The 21,911-nt window shown below is 44.1% G+C and overlaps 1 protein-coding gene across 3 annotated transcripts in view; it reads left to right on the top strand.

Annotated features, from left to right (window-relative positions):
- Pappa (pappalysin 1) overlaps nt 1–21,911 on the top strand; it is a 250,351-nt gene that overhangs the window by 189,712 nt on the left and 38,728 nt on the right. For all 3 annotated transcript variants that reach the window (XM_004662682.2, XM_045150186.1, XR_006637197.1), the window contains exons 14-17: nt 5,649–5,817; nt 8,052–8,235; nt 12,248–12,458; nt 12,927–13,098. In XM_004662682.2, the coding sequence (XP_004662739.2) occupies nt 5,649–5,817; nt 8,052–8,235; nt 12,248–12,458; nt 12,927–13,098 (736 nt within the window). The remainder of the gene's footprint in view (nt 1–5,648; nt 5,818–8,051; nt 8,236–12,247; nt 12,459–12,926; nt 13,099–21,911) is intronic.

Below are 21,911 nucleotides of genomic sequence, written 5' to 3'. Positions count from 1 at the left end.
CTCTGATAAGGTCATTATCTTATTTCAGGGGTAGTGGGGGATGGGCATTGAGATTCAAACTCATAAATTAAGCCTGCAAATCAAGGGCATGTAGGTAGCCAGAGGAAATCTGCCCATGTGTTCCTGAAAGCCATTATCCCGCCTAGCACATCATGGTATGTGATGGAGAAAAGAGAAATCTTCAGGACTGATCACATATGAGCATTTATTCTATGTGGTTCTGAATAAAGCAATGGAAAAATGGGCTTGAGGGCTTTGGATGTCTCATCTCTGCACTTGGATCAGGCTGCACGGATGGCTGAGGCTACGTGGCTGCAAGGCCTCTCCCTGAATGCCCCAGTGGGGAAAGGACAGCAGCTGTGTGTGGAGAGCTGCAGAAGCTTGACCAAAACAGGCAGGACTCAGCAAATGCGCAAGGGCTCTAAAACAACCGAGGAGGTGGGAAAAGAAAAATAAACAACAACTGTACAAAGTCGCAAGATGTAGTTCTCCATTCTTAAAATAACCAAGGTCAGCAACATAACATCTCAAAGCACAATGTTCAGCTGGCTGTAGCAAGTCTTTCCACTTCTGTCTCAGCTGTTTGTTCAAGCAGTGAAAGCACGACAGTGTTTCTCCCTTTCCTTCCCCCTTCTGCTCCCACCCTTTCCTATCCTTCCCCACCTCTCCCTCTCCTCCACCCTTCTATTCTTTCTGGGCCCTGTCCCCACCTTTCTCCCGGGAGCCATGTGAGAAGTAAAGCTCTAGCAAAGACAATGAGGGTGGTGTGTTCTGACTTAAATTTCAAGGATCCCCAGCTCCAGTTCAGTACTTCACATGAATTCAGAAACCCCCCAAAGTACAGGATGAGATTTCAAATGAGAAAGGTCCAGTTGTAAAATTCTAGCCAAAATGCAGTTCACACCTAGTAGGAGAAATAGGAAAGGATGAAGATGTGGGTGGGCACAGATGTGGTGGTGAGATTCTAAGAGGTTTCTCTAATAAAAAAAAAAAAATCATAGGTTATGATGTGAAGCACTCTTTCTCATCTATCTACCTATCATTATCTATCGATCTATCATCCATCTATATATTATCATCTGTCTCTAAGACACACACATACAGAGAATCCATCTCTCTATTCATTACTCTGTGGTTCTCAAGAGAAAAAATATTAAATAAGAAAATTTAATTAATTAATAAATGAAATTTAATAGGCCATGCATGTACACAATAAAATTAATTTTCCTCTTTCTTTTCTCTTACCTTTTATTTAAAAATTCTCAATTCTCTTTCTTCTTCTATTTCAATCCCTTCTTCCCTCTACCTCCCCTTTCCAAGCAGTAGCACATCCACAGAAGCAGTATGGATACCTAACTTTAGAAGAGTCATCTCCTGGGATGGCTGACTATGTCTTAAGTACTGCTCTATCCTTGCTCTGTTGGCAGCCCACCAGAACTCCTCTGCATCCAGAGCCCTGTCAAAACTCGAGATTATCAAATCTTATTAGTTATAATGCTTTAAGGCAGGAGAAGGAAATAAAAGTGATACAATTTGGAAAGGAATAAGTTAAGTTAGCTCTATTTGCTGATGACATGATTGTATATGTAAGAGACCTGAGAGACTCCATCCCAAAACTCCTGAAGGTGATTAACTCCTATAGCTTTAAAAATTATTCATCTCTGTTTTTTTTTTTTGTCATCACAGGCCATGACACTTGAAAGTATAGACTGAGAGCTTCCCTAGTCCTGCATCCTCACTTACTGAGAAACCAAAGGTCCAGTTAAGGGAAGAAAATTCCCTACAGCAAGTTAGGAATAGGACTAGTCTTTGAATCTGGTTGTCAGGAATCTAGTTCTAGTTTTTCTCTGCTAGCAGTTTCAAGACAGTCAACCAATGAGTAAAATTAGGACACAAACTATTTCCATTTCTTTGTTAGTTATCTTCTTTAAATCATTGCCAACATTTAATTATAAGAAGAGGTCATAATAAGCACCAGAATGCCTGCTGGAGCTATTTTAATGATTTAGAAAATTTGAAACCCATAGGTATCTTGCCTACTAGGTAATCTTCAACTGGAGAAGTGATTTCTGATTGCACACCCAAAAGCAGGCCTACCCAGGAAGCACCACTATGACTCACTTTGACTTGCAGTTGTCTGCCTGGACCTTATGGGCCACTGAGTTTGCAAGCATCACTCTTTAAAATCTGATCTCTATATTGTACTACCATCCTCATGTACCACATGGTCTTTTTTGGTATTGCATGTTTTATCTCATTTCAGGCGTACTATTGAGGTGTCTTTTGTGTGTGTGCCATAACTGTAGCTAAACAGCAGGTCACAGGAGTTAAGACAGGTTTCAAGGGGTAGAAGTAGGAGAGGAGCTTTTATTAGATCATCCATCTCTGACTGAAGTATTTTCCAATTGTCCATTTCAGTTTCTCAAAGGATAGCACTGGTACATGCAGCACTCAAATCTGTATGGCCATTACATGAAACACACACAGACACACACACATGCACACGCACATGTGCACATACACAAAAACACAAAACACCCACACAGAATCTTGATATTTCATCCAGGTCTTCAGATTTTAGATGGCCCTTCCTCATGAATTCTTCTATAAGAAATACTGTTCTTCACCTAAATCACGATCTATAAATTGACTTTTTTTTTTAATGTTCCCTCTCTGTTCTTTACTGTCTGATATGGTCTCATTGATTACTTACACTTAGTACATGTAATTCTTCCTTAAATACATAAGGTGGTGGTCACCTTATGTGTACTCCCAGAAGTATCTGGTAATCAGTAAGACCCCAAGTTAAAAGTCTGCTAAATAGATGAATGAGTGGACAATAATTCCTGTTGTTGACAACTTATTATTGCTGCCAAGTTACAGATAAATCATATAAAAATAGAAGTTAAATAACCAGTAAGTGGCAGAGATGGTACAAGAGCTCGGAGATTACCACCCATTAGCACTGCTGTCTTTCTATTTTAGGAAATGAATTTTTAAAGTTTTTATTTTCCTTCGAAGAGGTACCTTAGTGGGCACAAAGGAACAGAGTGCTTTTTTTAATGGTCTCAGAGCCCAGAGCAGAAAGTCTTCTTTGCCATGGGTCCTTCCAAGTTAGGAACCTCCTAGGTCTGGAAGTACATAGTGAGAAGCCCCACACTGTGAGGCACCAGACAGAGGAATAGCATGGGAACTGGTAGGTAGCTTACAGAGTAAATCTATATAAATTATAAGCTTGTTGGTCCCCTCACCCTTCAATGTCTGCACAATATCTTGGTGCCAAGGCCCTTGTGTTAACTCTGTAGTCAGCCGGTCTCAGATCTCTACACTGGTCTAGCACTGGAGTTGTCAGGAGTAGAAAGGGCAAAAAGACACCTCAATAAGTCATACTGACAGCTGGAGAGGTGGCTTAGCGGTTAAGCGCTTGCCTGTGAAGCCTAAGGACTCCGGTTCGAGGCTCGACTCATTAGGACCCACGTTAGCCAGATGCACAAGGGGGCACTTGCGTCTGGAGTTCGTTTGCAGTGGCTGGAGGCCCTGGCGTGCCCATTCTCTCTCCCTCTCTCTATCTGCCTCTTTCTGTCCCTCTCTGTCTCTCAAATAAATAAACAAAAATAACAAAAAAACTACTAAAAAAAAAAAAAAGTCATACTGAATGTCATCTGGCCAGCATCTCAGAGGGGGATTTGGAAAATGCAAGGCCTCATTAGGAAGAGTTTGAGACCCAAGTGAAATGCTTATTTTTCTCCACGTATTTTGAAAATTAATTTGCTTATGATCTATTTTTGCTTCTTCAGCCTTGCCCACTTTATTATTTTATTTTATTTTATTTTTTTAATATTTTTTGTTTACTTATTTATTTGAGAGTGACAGACACAGAGAGAAAGACAGATAGAGGGAGAGAGAGAGAATGGGCGTGCCAGGGCTTCCAGCCACTGCAAACGAACTCCAGACGCATGCGCCCCTTGTGCATCTGGCTAATGTGGGACCTGGGGAACCAAGCCTCGAACCGGGGTCCTTAAGCTTCACAGGTAAGCGCTTAACCTCTAAGCCATCTCTCCAGCTCTTATTTTATTTTTTTGAGTAGTAGTTAGAGTTAAAAGATCAGTAGCCATGGCCAACTTTCCCCCCAGGTGGGATATCCTGATACTGGCACCAAGAAAAATTGAAATACCCTTCTGAAGGGAGTGTTTCTCTTTCTTCTTGGTTAGAAACAGGAAAATAAAAGCTTTGTGGTTCTGACTGTAAATCCCGTCACCTGGGCACCTGGCAGGCAGGTGTTGGGGTGGACAAAGAGGGAGAGAGAGCTATCTCCAGGAAGCTTTTGGTACTAGAATCAATATCTCAACAGATGTGAAATTCTTACACACCATTGAAAGGTGCTGCCTCCACATGTTTCTTTCTACTTAGGCAACATCTGTGTGCATGCTAGATTTGTTCACAATGTTAAGTCCACCAGGATGAAGTGAGCATTATCCATCCCCTTACCAATATTCCTGCCCAGGCCCATGGGGCAAGGTTAACCATGAGGCCTTTGGGGTCACACATCTGGAGGTAACTTAATCTTGCCAGTTCTCAATTTTTCCAACTGTAAAATGAATAACACTTAGCTCATAGAGTGATTGTGAGGATGGAGTGAGCTCATGTATGGACAACCTCTGTGAGTAGTTACTAATGTTCCTGTGTGTCTGCATACCTGATACAATGGAAGAGGTCATCAAAAGAACAGGGTGTTAGGACATTTTCCATTTGTGTCTATAAAGGTGCACTTTTTCAGTACCTGATGGATACCCAAAGCTAGACTTTAAATGCACCAGGGGTGAGGCAATGGTGTGAGAGAATGGAATACAGAATGCCTGTGAGGGAGCTCATGCAAAGGGAACTTTTCTATAGAAATTTACCTGTACCTCTGACTTGAAGACTGAGCAAAATTCAGATTGACAGGAAGGCAGGGATGGCATCTGCAGCAAGACACAATCTATCTTCACGGTTCAATTTTTCTAATGACTTATGAGTCACTTTACAGTTATGAAAGATTTACCTCTGTCACTTCCACTGAGTCTCACAGTTCCGTGAGGGTGACTGAACCTGAAGGTACACGACTCTCCAATAGATGCGTGGCTGTCACACAGTTTTCAGGTAGTACAGGAAGATTTCACAACATTAGCTGCCATTTGCTGAGGCTTCAAATGTGTTGGGGATTTGGCTACATGCATTTCCTGAATTAACTGATTCAAGTCTCCCCATGACTGTTGGAAGTGGATACTGTTAAAGAATACAAAGAGGTGTTCACTCAGCCTAGTGCCTTACAGATAGGAAACTCAATAAATACTTGCTATAATTCTAAGTCCCTCACATTCCACAAGTGGAAAAGCAGAGACTGTGCAAGATTGGGAACTTAATAACACAGAGAGTTTTTAAGCAGTAGAATTTGAGTCCTGGATCATCTGTCTCCATAAATTGTACTTTAATGATAAGACTTAACCACACCTCTAGAATCTTTTTTGACCCATCTAGTACTCCTTCCTCTGCTCAGTATCAGCCTTCTGAAGTTTTGGAATGAAACTACAGACTTTAACTTGTAGCTGGAGTGAAGCTGTCCTGTGAGGAAAGGCCCCACCTTTACCCTCTCATTTCTTCCTCCCCAGCTGTGTGCACTTTGCCTGTGAAGCAACAAACTGTCCAGAGTTGGCTGTGAGGAATGCGTCTCTCAATTGCTCCAGCAGTGACCACTACCATGGTGCCCAATGCACTGTGACCTGCCAGACAGGTTATGTGCTGCAGATACAACGGGATGATGAGCTGATCAAGAGACAGGTGTGTGGAAGTCTGAGAAGAGAACTCTTCTCCTGCCGGTAGTAGGTTGGTTGGTGTGGTATGGGTTCTCTGTCAATTCCCCTCACATTGAAAATGTGGCTTCCACATTAGACACACAAGGGATTCTCTCTTTTTCTCTCTCTCTCTCTCTCTTTCTCACTTTCTCGTGTGTGTGTGTGTGTGTGTGTGTGTGTGTGTGTGTGTGTGTATACATGCATTGCTATGTATTGTTATTGCCAACAAACCAAATGGTCATCTCAAAAACAGAGCTTCTGTGCAGGGAGTGTTATACTCCATACACATCAATGTGGTTCTGTTGGTTACAGATCTATAGCCTTGAGATAAGTACATTGGAACAAAATGCGTATGGTCAGAACTCTGCCACAGGAAAGTGGACTGTTTTGAGAAAAGAACTTTCTATCAATGGGGTTCTCATTCATTCATTCATTTATTCATCACAAAGTATCCATTCACTGTAAATCAGAGATTGCATCAGACCCTGGAGAAAGAAATCACTAAGAGTGACTTAATCCCTGTTCTTAAATGGGTTATTGGGGTAGAGTAGACAGAAAATTCTTGAGAAGTACCTTGAAGATACATGTAGAGTTTTGTGGAAATAGAAGCAATCTGAAAGAACTGAAGTAGGACGATAGGTACAAAGGCTGTGTGCTAGGGACAATAGAGGAAAGTGTGCTTGGCACAGGCAGGCATAGTAAGGGGAAGCCTGTTGGTGAGATCAGCATACAAACAGAGATTTTAAATAATTTCTCTAAAAGTCCCCCAGTATGAGGTTAAGAGGGTCAAGTTGGATCTACTTGTGCCAGGCCCTCCTAGTTCAGTAGGGGAGTTTGGGGTTATTGTTAGGGCAACAAGAAGCTATGGAAGGACATGACATCATCAAATAATTCTTCGCAAAGGCCTTTCAGTTGCCAACATGGGTGTGGCTTGGAGTCTAGCAGAAAAACCATCAGCAGGCCTTTGGGGAAGTTATCAGTACAGTTTGTGGAGGAAAAGATATGGTCTGCATCTGAGTGGTATTGCTTTGGAGTCTCCAGTAGAAGTGGGACAAGCTGGAAGTCTTAGAATTTGAGAATTACCAAACTGTCTGTAGGTGTAGCTTTTCCATGGCACTGCCAGGTGACTGTGCCCTCATGCTGCAGGCACACTGCACTCATCCTTTGTTGCTGGGAACGCCTATGTATGCAGAGCTTCTGGGCTTGCTTGTCCTAGACACCGACTTCCGCATCTCAGGCATGGCAGGTCTGAACTCCTATGGAAACAATTAGGCTGCTTTGGCAGTGATAGACCTTGGCTCCCTTTGATGTGTGCTGAAGAAAGGAAAATGTCCTTTGCTTTTCAAATCCCAGATCAACATTAACGTCCCCAAGCCCCTGGGATTTGGCACCTTCCACCTTGAATGGAGGCCTCTGGCCTGCCGGTGACAGGCTTTCTTCACCCTTCTATTTACATAACTCTGCCATCTTCTAATATGGTTCAAGTTTCTGTCAGACTCTTCAGTGTCCCAAGCTTTTCTCTTTTTCTACTTCTCTCCCTCTTGACTGTTCAGCCACATTTGTGACTAGAGAGGAGCTTATGGAGCAGTTCTTGCATTCATTCATTTCCTTCATTTTGCCAGTGGTATACAGAGAGAGAGAGAGAGAGAGAGAGAGAGAGAGAGAGAGAGAGAGAGAGGGAGGGAGAGAGTAAGAGAGAAAGAAAGAGAGAGGACTTGCTCATGAGCAGGCTTTCAGGTTTCTTAGAAGCAGTATCTGCTTGATATCATGTACTCCATTGGGCAGCTAGCTGATCAACTCCTTCAAGGTGCCAAGACCAATGTTAGTGTTCTACTATTTAACAGGTTTCAATATCTGTTTTGTGAAATAAGTCATACCTTGTGTGGCCTCTGAATCTCACATCTGTCATCAGCAAGAATGAAATGGTGATCTGGTGACTGTATAGAGGGCAGTTAGGGACTCACTAAGTTCCCTCTCATCCTTTTTCCAGAGTGTGACCTGGAACTGATCATATCATGTTACTAAACTTTCATTTGTGCAACTCTGAATGGGAACTGAGATTCCTAATTCAAAAAGCTGTTGAGCTTATTAAAAGTGAATTAATGTTAAATACTACAGCATCTGCCTCCTGGGTCTGATCTGTCACCTGGGGGAAACGTATGCTTAACTGTACCCAGAGCCTAGTCTGATCTCCTTCACTACATGCATTCTGCCTTTCAGATGGGACCAAGTGTCACAGTGACCTGCTCAGAGGGCAAATGGAACAAACAGGTGGCATGTGAGCCAGTGGACTGTGGCATGCCAGATCACCATCACGTCTATGCTGCCTCCTTCTCCTGCCCAGAAGGCACCACCTTTGGCAGCAAATGCTCCTTTCAGTGCCACCACCCTGCCCAGCTGAAAGGTATCCTGGGTCTTGGGCCTCAGTGTGTCTCTGCTAGTCTCTAGAACTCCAGTGGTGGTTTCCAGGCCTTCTTCTGAGTCTGAGAAATGAAGGATTAGATCATGTTGTATGTGTCATTTTACCAATCTTAGTCATGAAAACTGAGCTTGCTGTGCACTTAAGAAAAAAATGTCATGTAGATATAAATGACAAGGAAATCCACTTCAAGACTTTACAAATCTTTCCAAAAAAGAGAAAGAGGATAAAAAAACAAGAGAGACAGAAACGAGGGGAGGAAGGAGAAGAAATCTATGCATGTAGTTCAGTATGTGCAGGGTTATCACCCAGTGATATGTGTAGTTCACGATGTGCATGGTTAAGACCCACTAAGTCCTATGAGGTGTTCTTAGTATTCACACTCTGCAAAGGGGAAAATGATTTTACATGTTTAGTGTTTAAAGATCCACCCAAGGGTGCTGTATTAGTACTGGAGACCATGTATAGCGCAGATCTGTCCTTTTCAAATGCCAACTACACTTAAGAAAGAGGAGTGGGAAGATGAACAAGTATGGCCCAGAAGCACATGCCATACCCCTAGACTGGGCAGCAGTGGTGTGAGGGGCAAAGATTTTAACATTAAACTTGTATATCAAACGTATGAGGGCTCTTTCCTTATTTATCTTTTAATTGGTGGAAATAGTGCACTCTTAATACCAGAAATTATATATCCCTTAATTGTAGGGTGCCATCTTTGGGTCCATCATACCACAGAATGTGCATAAGTGGGATTTTGCCTAGTGGGGGGCAGATTTGGGACTATGTCTTTGAACTCCCTTCAAAGTAGATAAACTATTATGTGTGCTTGTGATGATTGAGCACATCAGCTTCACTAATTTCGGATATTTGACTAACAAAGATGAGGGAGTCCATATGAGCATGTGGCTTTGAGGGCAGTGGCTGCAGTATAGTAGAACTCAGCAAAACGTGTTGACTGTCTGGCCTGACACATATGAAGAAAGAACAACAGGCCCAACAGTCATGCTAAGCTATCCCCAAAGAAAGACAGAACATGCATCTGGGACAACTTCTTTGATAGCCTGATCTCTACTATCGACACAGGTATGTTTTCACTTGATGAAGAGACAATGAACTTTTCAAATCAGTAAAGGTGCCTCATGGCTTAATGCTTCTAGATGCCAGATCACACTAGGATACTATAGCTTGCCCTGCTTAGGGGAAGTTCCATGAACCTGTGACCAGTTTCAGCACAGAGTAAGAATCATTCAGAGCATAGAGGTCAATGCCAAGAGCAGGAGGGAAGGGCATCTGCCGTGCCTTGGCAACAGCTGACTCCCGGAAGCACTGGTTCTACACCATTGGTTGTATACATCTCATGAGCTATCTAGGAGAGTGGGGGACATATCCATGGTCCTGAATCACCAGTTCCTGCCTAGCCTGCTTCTTCCTTTGGCAGTGATAACTGCTATTTACTCTCTCCCAGAATGTACATATTTAGTTTGTATTTTTCTCCTGTTTAATATTTTTCATTTTTATACTATCTTGCCATAAGGAACTATACTTTCACTGCACAATTTACAGTTTTCATAGATGATACAGTCCCAAGAGTTTGATAAGAGTCCCAACAGTGTGTACTATACATATTTTATTGCTTTCAAGCAATTATATGAGATGAATTCCCTGCTTCTTTTATAGTTCCTCTTCCCACCAGACTGATGCCATTGAGTATCCCAAAGATCTGACTACCCTAACCTCAAAAGCAATGCAAAAAAAATGTCTCTGGTGTTCTGCAAGACTCTTGGCTTCTGTGGAAGCCAAGTGGATCACTCTTCCACACGCTTTACACTTTTCATGTGATATAAAAAACTCTAGCTGGCTGAATCACAGTTTACAAGTGAGCATTTTCTGTGGGGGGCTGCAAACATGAAATCGTTCTCATGCCATCCAGATGAATCACGTTGACAAGAGAGGGAATAGTAGATAATGAATGGGGAGAAGAGATGGAGAAGATAAAATTCACATAAAATTTTTAAGTACTTTCTCCCTTTTTTCCCCCTTCTGATTCATTTTTTGTGAGTAGTACTTGATACTACCTTCTAAAACATGCACTAATATATGTTTTCTAATAATTTATTATGCTCCACTAGAGTATCGATTCCACAAGAGCAGAGCCAGTTTTGTCTTGTTTCATTTTGCTCTGTCCTCTTCTTTGCCTTCAACATAGAAAAGCTCCTGGCACACGGTGAGCAGTAAAAAGATACTCATTGAACTAACGACAGGTTTTGTGCATCTCACCTGGTTCTTGCAGAATGTCTACCAATAAAGGTTCAAAGAGGGCAGAAAGGGAGGAAAGAGACATATTAAGAAGCAGGTACATCCATTGGCAGTACTTTTTCCCAAAAATTGATTTACTACTTCCACTTTTGACATTTTCATACATGTAAACAGTGGGTTCTTCCCCTTTCATCCCCTCTCTCCCACTAACACCCTTCTCCTCATTAATCTGCATCTTGTATTTGTGCTTTTGTTTTTAATCAATTAAGTTAAATTAGGGTTGATTCATTGATCAAAGTGGAAGGTCATTTACTATGGACTGGGCAACTTACCAGTGGCTATACCACTGATGAACCTGATTGCCCTCTCCCTGCAACTGTGAGATGTCAGCTGCTTTAGGAGGAGTGGTGTCTTCTGTGTCCTTCCTCCATCTTGTGCAGAAAACCATAGCTTCTCTCAGCTCATGGGTTTAAGGGCCATGCTGTATGCACAAGACACTTTGTAGCTCCGACATTCTTTCTCCTCCCTCTCACACAAGGTTCTCTGAACTTTGGAGAGGGCAGTTTGGTTGTCCTCTTTGAGGCTGAACACACAATTGTCACTTTTTCTGGACAGTTTTTCCACCTATGCATCTTTGCCCATTGTAGTAAGAACTTCTATGAGAGTGGCTTATGGGCACTTTTCACAAGCGTTTTTAATCTTCCCAGAACTAAAAAGGCAGGAACAATTGCTTCCTTTCTATGGATAGTAAACAAAATTGGTTTTGAACCTGACTTTTGTCTTTTGCAATGGACAACCTATAGGAACTTAATCAAGTTTCATCTCCTCTGAGTTTCCATTTCCAAAGGAGAATCAAAATGCTAAGCACCCAGTATACTGGCAGACTAATGAAGCTATGCCTCAGAAGCACTCTGTACACAGTCACTGCTCAACAAATGTCAGTTTCCTTCCTGTCACTCAACCCCCCACCTTCACTTCCCGGCCTCCCACATGCTTCCAGCCCTGGTTGTCAACACCATTCAGTAATAACCAGTCAGAAGAGAGGCGGTAGAGAAATGTGCATACCTGGCCCTCCTCTAATTGTCTTGGGGAGTGTGGGGCAGGGCATGCCTCCATAATATATGAGCTGGAAGTGAAAAGCCTTGCTCCCGGGTTTTACTTTGATTCGCCCAGTCCCCCACCAGGCGAGTCTCGGGATGGCAACCAGCGCTCTGTCAGAACTGGCACTGGCAACAGGAAGTGCTGTTCTCCCTCGGCTGCATTGGCAGAGCTTTGCTGAGCACTGGAGACTGAGCAGAAAAACCAAACCTCCTGATAACATGGTGGTGTCATTTCTAGGCATAGGGAGGCCAGGGCAGATATAAGGGACTATGCTCAGAGGGGAATAATGGCACTAAGCCACATGGGACACTGTAAGCAGAGCTAGCAACGGAAGCTGCCAACTCTCAGAAGGCTATTCCCACCAGGCTCTGGGCAAGGGTGTGATGGAAGCACCAGGAAGGGCTCTTGTCAGAGCAACACAAGCTGATAATGAGGAGTCTGGGGCCAGTATTTTAATCCATTGCAGACCTAGGGTAAGCCTAGCTCCCAGTTTCGGTCTCTTCTTCATTGTGGCAGCTCTCTTACACACCAGGGATCCAGCCAGGGCTTCTCTGGGTCCGTAAATCAACTAAACTCCTCTGTGCTAGCTCAACTGTCAGAGACCTGTCCCACTGCTAACCTGCAGGTCTCTTTCCTCCAGGCAACAACAGCCACCTGATATGTATGGAGGATGGTTTGTGGTCCTTCCCTGAGGCCCTATGTGAGCTTATGTGCCTCGCTCCATCCCCAGTACCTAATGCAGACCTGCAGACTACCCGGTGCCGGGAGAACAAACACAAGGTGGGCTCGTTCTGCAAGTACAAGTGCAAGCCTGGATACCACGTGCCTGGCTCCTCACGGAAATCCAAGAAGTAAGGGAGGATGGGAACACACTCATAGTTTCTGGGGAGAAACAGATTCAGATCTGGCTTCCTGTGTGGAAGGAAACATTGCTGGCTTTACTGGAAGATGTATGGAGAGATTTAGCCCATCCTGTTCCTTGGAAGGAAACAAAACATTAGGTTTGGACCATCCAGATGTACATTGATGTCCCAGTGTGTCTGGAAACTGCACAAGTTAGCCAGTGAAGGCATGCTGGGTGTCTGTATCATTGTGCCAGCGCCATTAGTAAACATGGGACAGAGACTGGCGGGGAGTGGGCTTTGTACCAAAAGACACGTAACTGACACCCTTGCCTGCCTCTGAGGAGGTCTTCCTGTGAATAAATTCCCCTTAACCCTGCACATGTGATGCTCATCCAGTAGGAGAGTGCGGTACAGTTTGGGTGGACTTGGGTCTGTCTGCTCCTTAAGGTGACACTTCTTTCCTTGTTTTTGAAGACGGGCCTTTAAGATTCAGTGTACCCAAGACGGCAGCTGGCAGGAGGGAGCTTGTGTTCCTGTGACCTGTGAACCACCTCCACCCAAATTTCATGGTCTCTATCAATGCACTAATGGCTTCCAGTTCAACAGCGAGTGTAGGATCAAGTGTGAAGACAGTGACTCCTCCCAGGTAAGCTGTCCAAAACTGAAAACCAGGGCCCCCTCCTCCCCTCTGCTTAACAACGGCCATCTTCAGGATTCTGTTAGTGCAGGCCTGACTTCACTGCGGAAGTTAAGAAGCTGGCGTTCGAGTATCTTCATTTTAATCTCTCCAAGCTACATATTGCTTCCTATAACACTGTATCTTATTCAGAGATTCTTAGCTTACAGCATTTAGAACATTTTTTTTTTTTTTTTGGCAGTGTTCTTAGATGTGGCAATCCCCCTTGATATACTTTCAGGATATGAGTTTAAGGCACCAGGTGTAGCTCTTGTACCCCAATCCAGCTGCAGAAGTAATTCTGGTTTGTTTGTTTGTTTGTTTGTTTGTTTGTTTGTTTGTTTGTTTGTTTTGTCAGTGGGCCTTGTTACCTTTTAGGGTAGCTTCCAATCCCACCCATGCTGAGTGCCCATCTTGATCCCTCCGTGTTGAGTTTTGGAGCTGGAGTTCAGATCAGCTCTGCTGGCTGAGCTGCCCCTGGGGGCTAAATGCTGGAGGTTCGCAGTTCCGATGGTTGGGGGATGGGAGAGTATAAACTCCTGGAGTTGCTCACTCAGTTCTGCCTGTATCCCTTTCAGTAGCTCATTCCACTGTCTTTCCTTCAGATTTCTTGACTTTGCAAGGAGGCTGATAAGGTTGAAAAAATCCCCTTGTTTGGTCTCTGCTGCTGTCACTGCTTGGCATACCTAGTGGGGCAGTGCCAGGTGGGTGCACGGATTGGCAGGCCACAAGCACCTCAGTGGGTTTCTGGCCATTTTCCTCCTTTCTGATGGATCTTGGTCTCTCCTGCTTCTCTGCTGTGTCTAAGAACTACCTTTACTTCTTCACATTTCAGAAGAAGGGTGTATTTTGCAGTGGTTTTCCTTAAATCTCTCCCTAGGCTGGTTTAGTGTAGCTCCTATGCTGCAATCTTACCTGGAAGCAGCTTAGAACATTTTTTTAAACATTGGAAACTGTCAGACATTTCTTGAGAAGTTAACAAAGAAAATCATGTGTGACCTTCCATTACAAAATTGATCAGTTTTCTCACTTTGATAGAGAGACCAGGAATTTTTTCAGCTTTATTAACTTTTTGTCACCAACAATACCCACATTGTCCTTGAAGTATTTCAGGACATGAGAACTACCTTTAGACATCATTTGGCTCCTGAAGCCTACCGAGAATGTTAGAAGACTGCTTTTGAAAACCCTATAAAAGAAAGGGAAGAGCAAAGTAGCAGGTAGGATTGGCATTTTTTCTCAAGCCACCTATAAGTGGGTGAAGGCCCAGCACTCCTGCTTGCCTCTGCTGAAGTTTTGTGCATGAATAAGTCCTCACTCACATTCTTCCTCAGCTACCCATGAGGCAAAAGTAGAAATGAAAGTTGCATGTTTAGAGACCTCACCATTTAGAGTTGACAACCCAGCCCTGAAGTTCAGGTCACATCTTGAGGCAGCCTTCTACATCTTTACTGTTTAGTGTGACCTTCAAGTACTAGGTGCTGCTAAACCACACTCTTCCTCCAACTCTTCCTCCATTCTTTCCCACATCTGAGTAATTGCCAAATCCTACCCGTTCTTCCTCTAAAACATATTCTAAACTGTTCCCTTCTGCTCTCAAGTTCACACCTTGATCCAGGCTACAAATGTCTCCATACTGGGCCACCATGTAGCCTTTTGATCATCTCTGTTTTCATTACCCCGATTCTCTGGCTTCAAGCTGCTCATGAGTCAACATCTTCCAACTCCCTTGGGATAAATTCTTAACTCCTTAGGACAGCACTCCATACCTCAACCCACCCAGAAAAAGCCACTTTCCCTACCCCCTCCCCGTTCTTTATCTAACAGAGTTCCTTCCCTTGGTCCAGCTACCTTAACCCTACTTGTCCTCCATCCTTCAGGCCAGGAATCCTTTCCTCCAAGAACCCTTTCCCACAATGCTTCCATTACCAAATCAGTGCGTCTCTGTGGGGTTACCCCTTCACAGCATTGGTCCACCCTAGTATTTCCACAGGAGGCTACAAAGTTCTTCCCCCCCCCTTTTTTTTTTAACCATCTCTGTGCCTTCAGCACTTAGGACAGTGCCAGTCACCTAGTAGGTCCTGAGAAGTGACAGTTTCATTCAAGGCATGAGAACGGCCTCCTTTCCAAGATGAGAAAATGAAGCTTCAGAGAGTAACCTCCAAGATGACATAGTTGACCCTGGATGAATCAAAATCAGAACCCAAGCCCTCTAGGAGGCTCAGTGTGTCCACACCTGAACGTCCTCACGCATACCCAAATGTACTCTAGAGTGCCAGTGCTCACCCCTGGGAGTCCTTCCCACCCACCAGGGCTTGGTAAGAAGGAACTGAAACAAGCACAAGCCACGATTGCCATAGCCTCACACAGGCTGAGGAACATCTTTCTTTCTCCTTTACATAAAACTGTTGCTAACAGTTATCCAGACTGCTGAGCCAAATAATATTCTGGCCGTGGTCTTGTTATCAAACTGAAACCCAGTCTGCCTGGGGCCTGCCAAGTAGCTTTCATGGCCAGTTTGTACTTAAAGGAGAGGAAAATGTAAATTTATCAGATGACTAGAGCAGCACTGTTTGGCAATGGGTGGAGAGGCTAGACGCGAAGGAGCAGGGTACGGCTTGTCAACTCGAAGAATGAAAGGGCACGTGCCAAGTGGACTCCTCACACAATTGACATTTATAGTTTGTACTGAGAATGAATTTCCTCTACCCTCAGACCAGGGACCTGAGAGCCAAAGCTAGTGTTCACCTCAGATCCCCTCTCATTTCCTGTAAACATGGCCCAAGCTCCTCAAATTCCTGTTTGTATGGAGCAGAAGCCCTGCTTTACGAACAAGCTCTGGATCCTGGCAGGAAAGCAAGGGGGCTGCTATAGGGGAGAGTTACCTTCTACCTAAGGCTGCCACAAATGGAAAACTTTCACAACCTCCACTTCCCTCATTCCTCTGTGGAATCCAGGAAGATGCTGGGTCCAGTGCTGAGTTCGAATGCTGACCTCACCACTCATTGCCTCAGACAAGACAAGCTACTTAACCCTTTAAGATTGTTTCTTTGTGTGTAACTTGTGGCCTCATTCACACACTATATTAGTGAGGGTTAAAGGAGGTAATGAGATTAGGGAATGGCTATGGTAAACCTGGAATGTTGCCATGAAAAACATATACGACCATAAGTGATAGCCCCAGGGAAGACACAAATGAACTAGCCTGCTTTTAGAATGGAAAGAACCCATGACACTTCATGTGGGCTCCCAGAGGTCTTTGAAACAAAGACTAGCTCCCAAAATTCATAGAAGGAATACTTACCTAGCATAAGGCTAGTTGAATATAGTGTAGGGAGACCACATGTGCTGTAATGAAACCATTACAATTTCTTGCTCAAATAGACCTGTAAGATTAATGGTCCTTTAGTACATATAGCACTTTCTGCTGGGATGAGAATATTCTGTACTTGTGCTGTGCCTCCAGCCAAACTGCTATGGAGCAGTTGAAGTGTGGGCACAGTGACCAAGTCACCAAATGTTGAGTTGAACTTACTTTTACTTTATTTGTTAAAATTTAATCTAGACGTGTCAAGAAAAGCCTATAACCCCAGTACATGGGAGTTGAAAACAGGAGGATCAGGGGTTTAAGGCCAGCCTTGGCTCTATAGTAAGAGTGAGGACATCCTGGGATACATAAGACCCTTCTTCTGAATCAAAACAAAACACAATTAGCCATGTATTTATTTTGTTTTGTGTAGTGTGTGTGTGTGTGTGTATTTGTATGTGTACAGGTGCATATGTGTGAATGCAGGTATGCATATGTCTCTACAGCTGAATGTGTGTGAATATGAAGGCTAGAGGACAACGTCGAGTGTCATTCCTGAGGAAAACTATACTCCTTGAGCTAGACTAGTTGGCCAGTAAGCCCCAAATATCTACTTGCCACCCCTCCCCCCATGCTGGATCATAAAGGTATACCATGTGTCTGGTTTTTTACATGGGCTTTGGGGAATTGAAGTCCTGTTTTCATGTTTATGTGGGAAACAATTTTCCTGACTGGGCTAGCATTCCAGCCCTATTATTTTAGAAAGAGCTTCTCACATAGCCCAGGCTGGCCTTTCTCAAACTCATTGCAACTCTTCTGCCTTCAAAGTGTTGGGATTACAGGCATTTGTTGCCACACCAAATTTCATGATTCAAATGTGAGTATGAATATTAACAAATGAAAATCGCCCTACCTAGCATATTGGACATTTCAGTTGTAGCATTTATAATATTCTTGTCCTTTTAAACCACAATGGAGAACTTAAATCATAACATAACATCTTTTTTCTTTGAGTATATATTCTGACATCAAAAAAGGAACACTTGAAAAAGAAACTACTACCCCACACTTTGGAGACGCAGAAAGATCTGGTGGTGAGGAAAACTCTATCCTTGCCCACAGCCTTGAGTTAGAAGGTGGTGTTGAGTCTCTTCAGCACTGCTCTTCCACTGTCCTCTAATACTTCCAGGGCAGGAGGAGGACACAGGGTGTGGAACAGTGCTAATTGTCTCAGGATGCAATCCAGTTCAGAGGCTCCTGAGCCTGTGAGGTGATAACCCAGGACCAGCACCTAGTCAAAACTCTATAGGAGCATTGCATGTGATTAAAGTAACACCCAGCCTATGAATGGGGCCTGGATCTGTGAGGGAAAGATGCATCAGGAGGAGACAAAGGCAAAATGTGCTGCCTGGTCTAAGCAGTGCTCCTGAGAATGTGTTTTAGCAACAGGAACTAGAGAAGAAGGGACGGAACAGAATCAATGCCATAGCCAGTCCTCTGCAGGGGCTACCAAGGGTGGCTGTGAAAGTTTCTGGTTCCAGCAGTGTGGAGCTGGCCCCTATCCATAGGAGCTCTGCTTTGGATGCTGCATAGCTCTTGTGAGTACGGTGCCTCTGCAGACAGGACCAGAGTTTCATTTCAAGGTTGCTGTGTGCCATGCCCCCAGGGATCTCTGGAGAAGTGAGCAAAATCACAGAGCTGCATGCTGTTGGAACTCATCAGGAGCTCAGGACCACCCACTGCAGCCCACTTCATTTACACATGCACTGATGCTCAGAAGACAGAGGCAGGTTGCAAGCCAAGTCTTCATGCCAAGTCACCAACAAACCACCCTCACCCTTTGCTGATGCTTCACACTCCTCCTTCACGTACTTGAGCCCTGTGGTGTTGGGCATTGCTGCCCTGCTCATAGATGTCTACGTGGAAGTTAGGGAGGTGGAGGGGCTTGGTCCTTGGTGTGCAGCAGCATGTGGGACAAATGAGACTCCTATCAGAAGCTGAAGTACCCTGTGAGGCTCAGTCCCAACTCTCCTGCCCCATGTGCCTGGACCTGCCTGGTTTGAAGCTACCACATCACTCTCTTTTGTGATTTGGTTGATTTCCCTTCTGCTCATTCTGTCTCTGCCTTGCTTCGCCTCACCTTCTCTTCCACTCCAGAAAAGCCCAGAGGTGCATAGTCAAGGCTGGTTTCTGGCATTGGCAGCCTCTGTCACCTAGAGCCCTTGTGCGCTCCTTCTGGCTACCACCAATTCTCAAATGTGCTGGTGATTGGCTTCATTCAGAAGGTCCCTGGAGACACTACGGCCAAGCGGTTATGAGCCGTGACTGACACATAAGCCAGTGTGTGTATGTTAAGCTTTAAACACTTCCAGAAACTGACCGCTTGATCCTCATGATGACTCTTTTAGGCAGTCAATTCCATGCCCACTTAACAGTCAAGGAAACTAAGGCATAGACAAGTTAAGCTACTTTCCAAATTCACCCAGCTGGGGAAGTACAGAGCTAACACTTGAACCTGTGAAGTATGACTTATGTTCACTTCCCTCAAGCCTTACAGTGGAATCCTTCAAAAGCTCACTTGTTTCATCTCCTCTCCTCACTGAGCCTCAGGTTTCAGTTGTGGAAAAAGACATGGTTTCTATTCCACTCAGTAGTTAAAGTGATTTTTTTTTAGAACACTGGGCGTGTGATCAGTTTCAATCATATAATTGTAAACACCTTCCACTCTCTGCAGCTTTCTTGGCTTAAAGGGTAGGGGAGTAAAAAGAGTACAACATGAGATTTCACAGATGCATGCAGAAGCACAGAGATTCGTGCAACTGTGGTAAAGGATGCACAGCCTTCTGGTGAGAGATTTTAGCTTAGCAGGCTTACTTGTGTGTTCAGGACCAAACACACCTATTTGATGCCCAGACAGCACCTACAGAGGTGGCAGTTGGTCTTCCCAAACTTGATCCTCAATACATTAGTCATCCGCTCAAACTAGGCTCAGCAGTTAGCAAGGATTTTCTCTGTGATAGGGAGGAAGCAAGTGCTTAGTATGTTAGGAAGTAGTCACATTGGGATGATCTGAGCCTCTGAGAAGTTCCGGAGTGTCTGCCATGCAGAAAGCACAGCAGAAACAACAGTGTGAGGTGGGAAAGCCAGAAAGAGACAAGCATGAGAGACAGAGTGGTCATCTGGTAAGAAGGAAGGCCATGCACATAGCAGGAGGGACCAGAAGTGTCTAGGTTCTTCCATGGAAGTCCTGGAGTACTGGCCCACTAGCCTGCTTTATCTAGAAGGCTAAGTAAAGCATTTTAGCAGGTGGATCATTATTCTTATGGAAAACTAAGCATTAGAAAGTGCCAGATGAACCAGGCTGGGGATATAAAGAGAGAGAAAGAGAGAGAGAGAGAAGAGAGAGAGAGGGAGAGAGAGAAAGAGATATGTTCCCACCTTTCTCAGTGAGGCCTCCCCCCGCCACTTTGAAACTCCTTGAACAGATTCCAGATAGTTCTAATACATTCTCCACTGCAAAACCAGCTCTGCAGCCAACTCTGGCCCACATAGTGCTGAGGTCTGCAGCCCTTCAGAGGCTGGAGGCCAAATGCATCATAGGCCCAGGACAAGGATCCAGGAAATTGGGGTCAATTTCCTACTCCCTTGAGAGCCCAGCAGAATCATGGGGCTTGGAGCTTGGGGCTCTGACTGGGAGAGTCTGGGTTCTCTAAAGTCATATGAAACTGCATAGATTTTCCACCTGCCCACCCTAATCCACTCAGGGAGCCTCTATATGTTATCCAACAGCTGCAAGCTCAGATGGGCCACTTTCTCCCATGGGCTGGGGGCTTCCCCTGAAATGATGCTCAGTTCCTGGTGGTCCAAGAGACACCTCAAGAGGGGCTGTCTTTCTCCTCTCCATCCTCGCTTCAGGCAGCTGATTTCCTCAGATAAGGCAGCTCCAGCCGACATTAGCCATTTCACTGAGTTTATTCATTTTTTTTTTTTTTTTTACAGACATTGCCATTTAGTCCTTCCTTCATTTATTTTTTCATTCACTCATTTATGATCTTGCACCTTTGGTTATGCGTTACTTTATTTTCCTCTTTATTAAAAAATCAGGGCTGGAGGAATGGCTTAGCAGTTAAGGTATTTGTCTGCAAAGCCAAAGGATCCAGGTTCAATTCCTCAGGACCCACATTAACCAGATGCACAAGGGAGCACACACATCTGGAGTTTGTTTGCAGTGGCTGGAGGCCCTGGCATGCCCATTCTCTCCATCTTTCTCTCTCTCCCTCTTTCTTTGTCAAAAAAATAAATAAAAATTTAAAAAAAATTCATTCCACTATGGTCTATCTATTCACCCCATCTCTGATTAAACAATCAGTTCTTGAGTGAAAACAGAAATATCTATGAAGATACAAATGGATCTACTGAGAATACCAACCTGGTGAAACATCCTGAGGACCCATGGATGAGTCAGGCACTGCCGTGGGTCTTAAATAGAAAAGACAGATCTTTACTTGCTTTAAGGTAGAACCCAGTATCCTGAAATTGACATCAAGGATCCATAACTCCTCTGCTTTACTCTACTTGAGTTCTCTCTTGAGTCACAGAACCAGAATAGTATCTGCTTCAGCTGCGTTCATAACACTCTCTTGCATTCGTACCTACTCTTTCGTCGTCCATTAATGACTCCCCCATTCCTTCTTTTGCTAGGCTCTACTCAGCTGCCAAGACTGTAGAAGATTGGATGGTTTGGTAGGGCTTAGAGAAGCATCTGTGCCTTCAAGCTCTACCTTCTAATTCTTTGCAGAAGGTGGAGCAACAATCTATTGCTTCTCTTAGAGGACTGGTAGAAAGCAAGCATAAACATAACCCCTTTGTTGCCCTTTATGGCCTTGGAAGAGAAAGTGTCTCAGATAGACGCAGACAGCCAGGCTGAGTTCTTATGGGGTAAGAGGAAGCAAGCTGTGGCATACACCTATCTCTTCCTGAGAAGCTCCAGAACACATTCTTGGTTACTTCTAGCTGCATAGTTCATGTAGGCTTCAGACTTTTCAATGAAACCAACAATAATAGTTAACAGCACAAATCTACACTGACATCACTCTGATTGGAATTTCTTAGAGCGCTATAGCTATGATTTAACATGAAAGTTAGGCTGCATATTAGTTAGTTCATTTGTTAGTGTGACCAAAACAATACCTGAAGGAAAGCAGTGTAAGTAAGGAAAGGCTTTACTTTGGTTTACACTTCAGGAAACAATACATTATGGCAGGGAAGGCAGTGAAACAGGAGTAGGTAGACAGCTGCCTGTGTTACATCCACAGTCTGGAAACAGACAGCAAACAGGAAGTGGGGCTGGGTTACTAGACCTCAAGACCTATGAAGAGTGTCCTACGTCTCCACCTTCTGACAGTTCCACAACCTTCCCAAACAGTAGCATCATCTGGGGACCAAATATTCAAAGAAAATGCATGAGCCTATTGGG

The sequence above is a fragment of the Jaculus jaculus genome, chromosome 1, assembly GCF_020740685.1.
Source record: "Jaculus jaculus isolate mJacJac1 chromosome 1, mJacJac1.mat.Y.cur, whole genome shotgun sequence".
In the NCBI taxonomy this organism is placed as follows: domain Eukaryota; kingdom Metazoa; phylum Chordata; class Mammalia; order Rodentia; family Dipodidae; genus Jaculus; species Jaculus jaculus.
The sequence above is the reverse complement of the archived record's forward strand: the minus strand, read 5'-3'. Positions and strand labels throughout refer to the sequence as shown.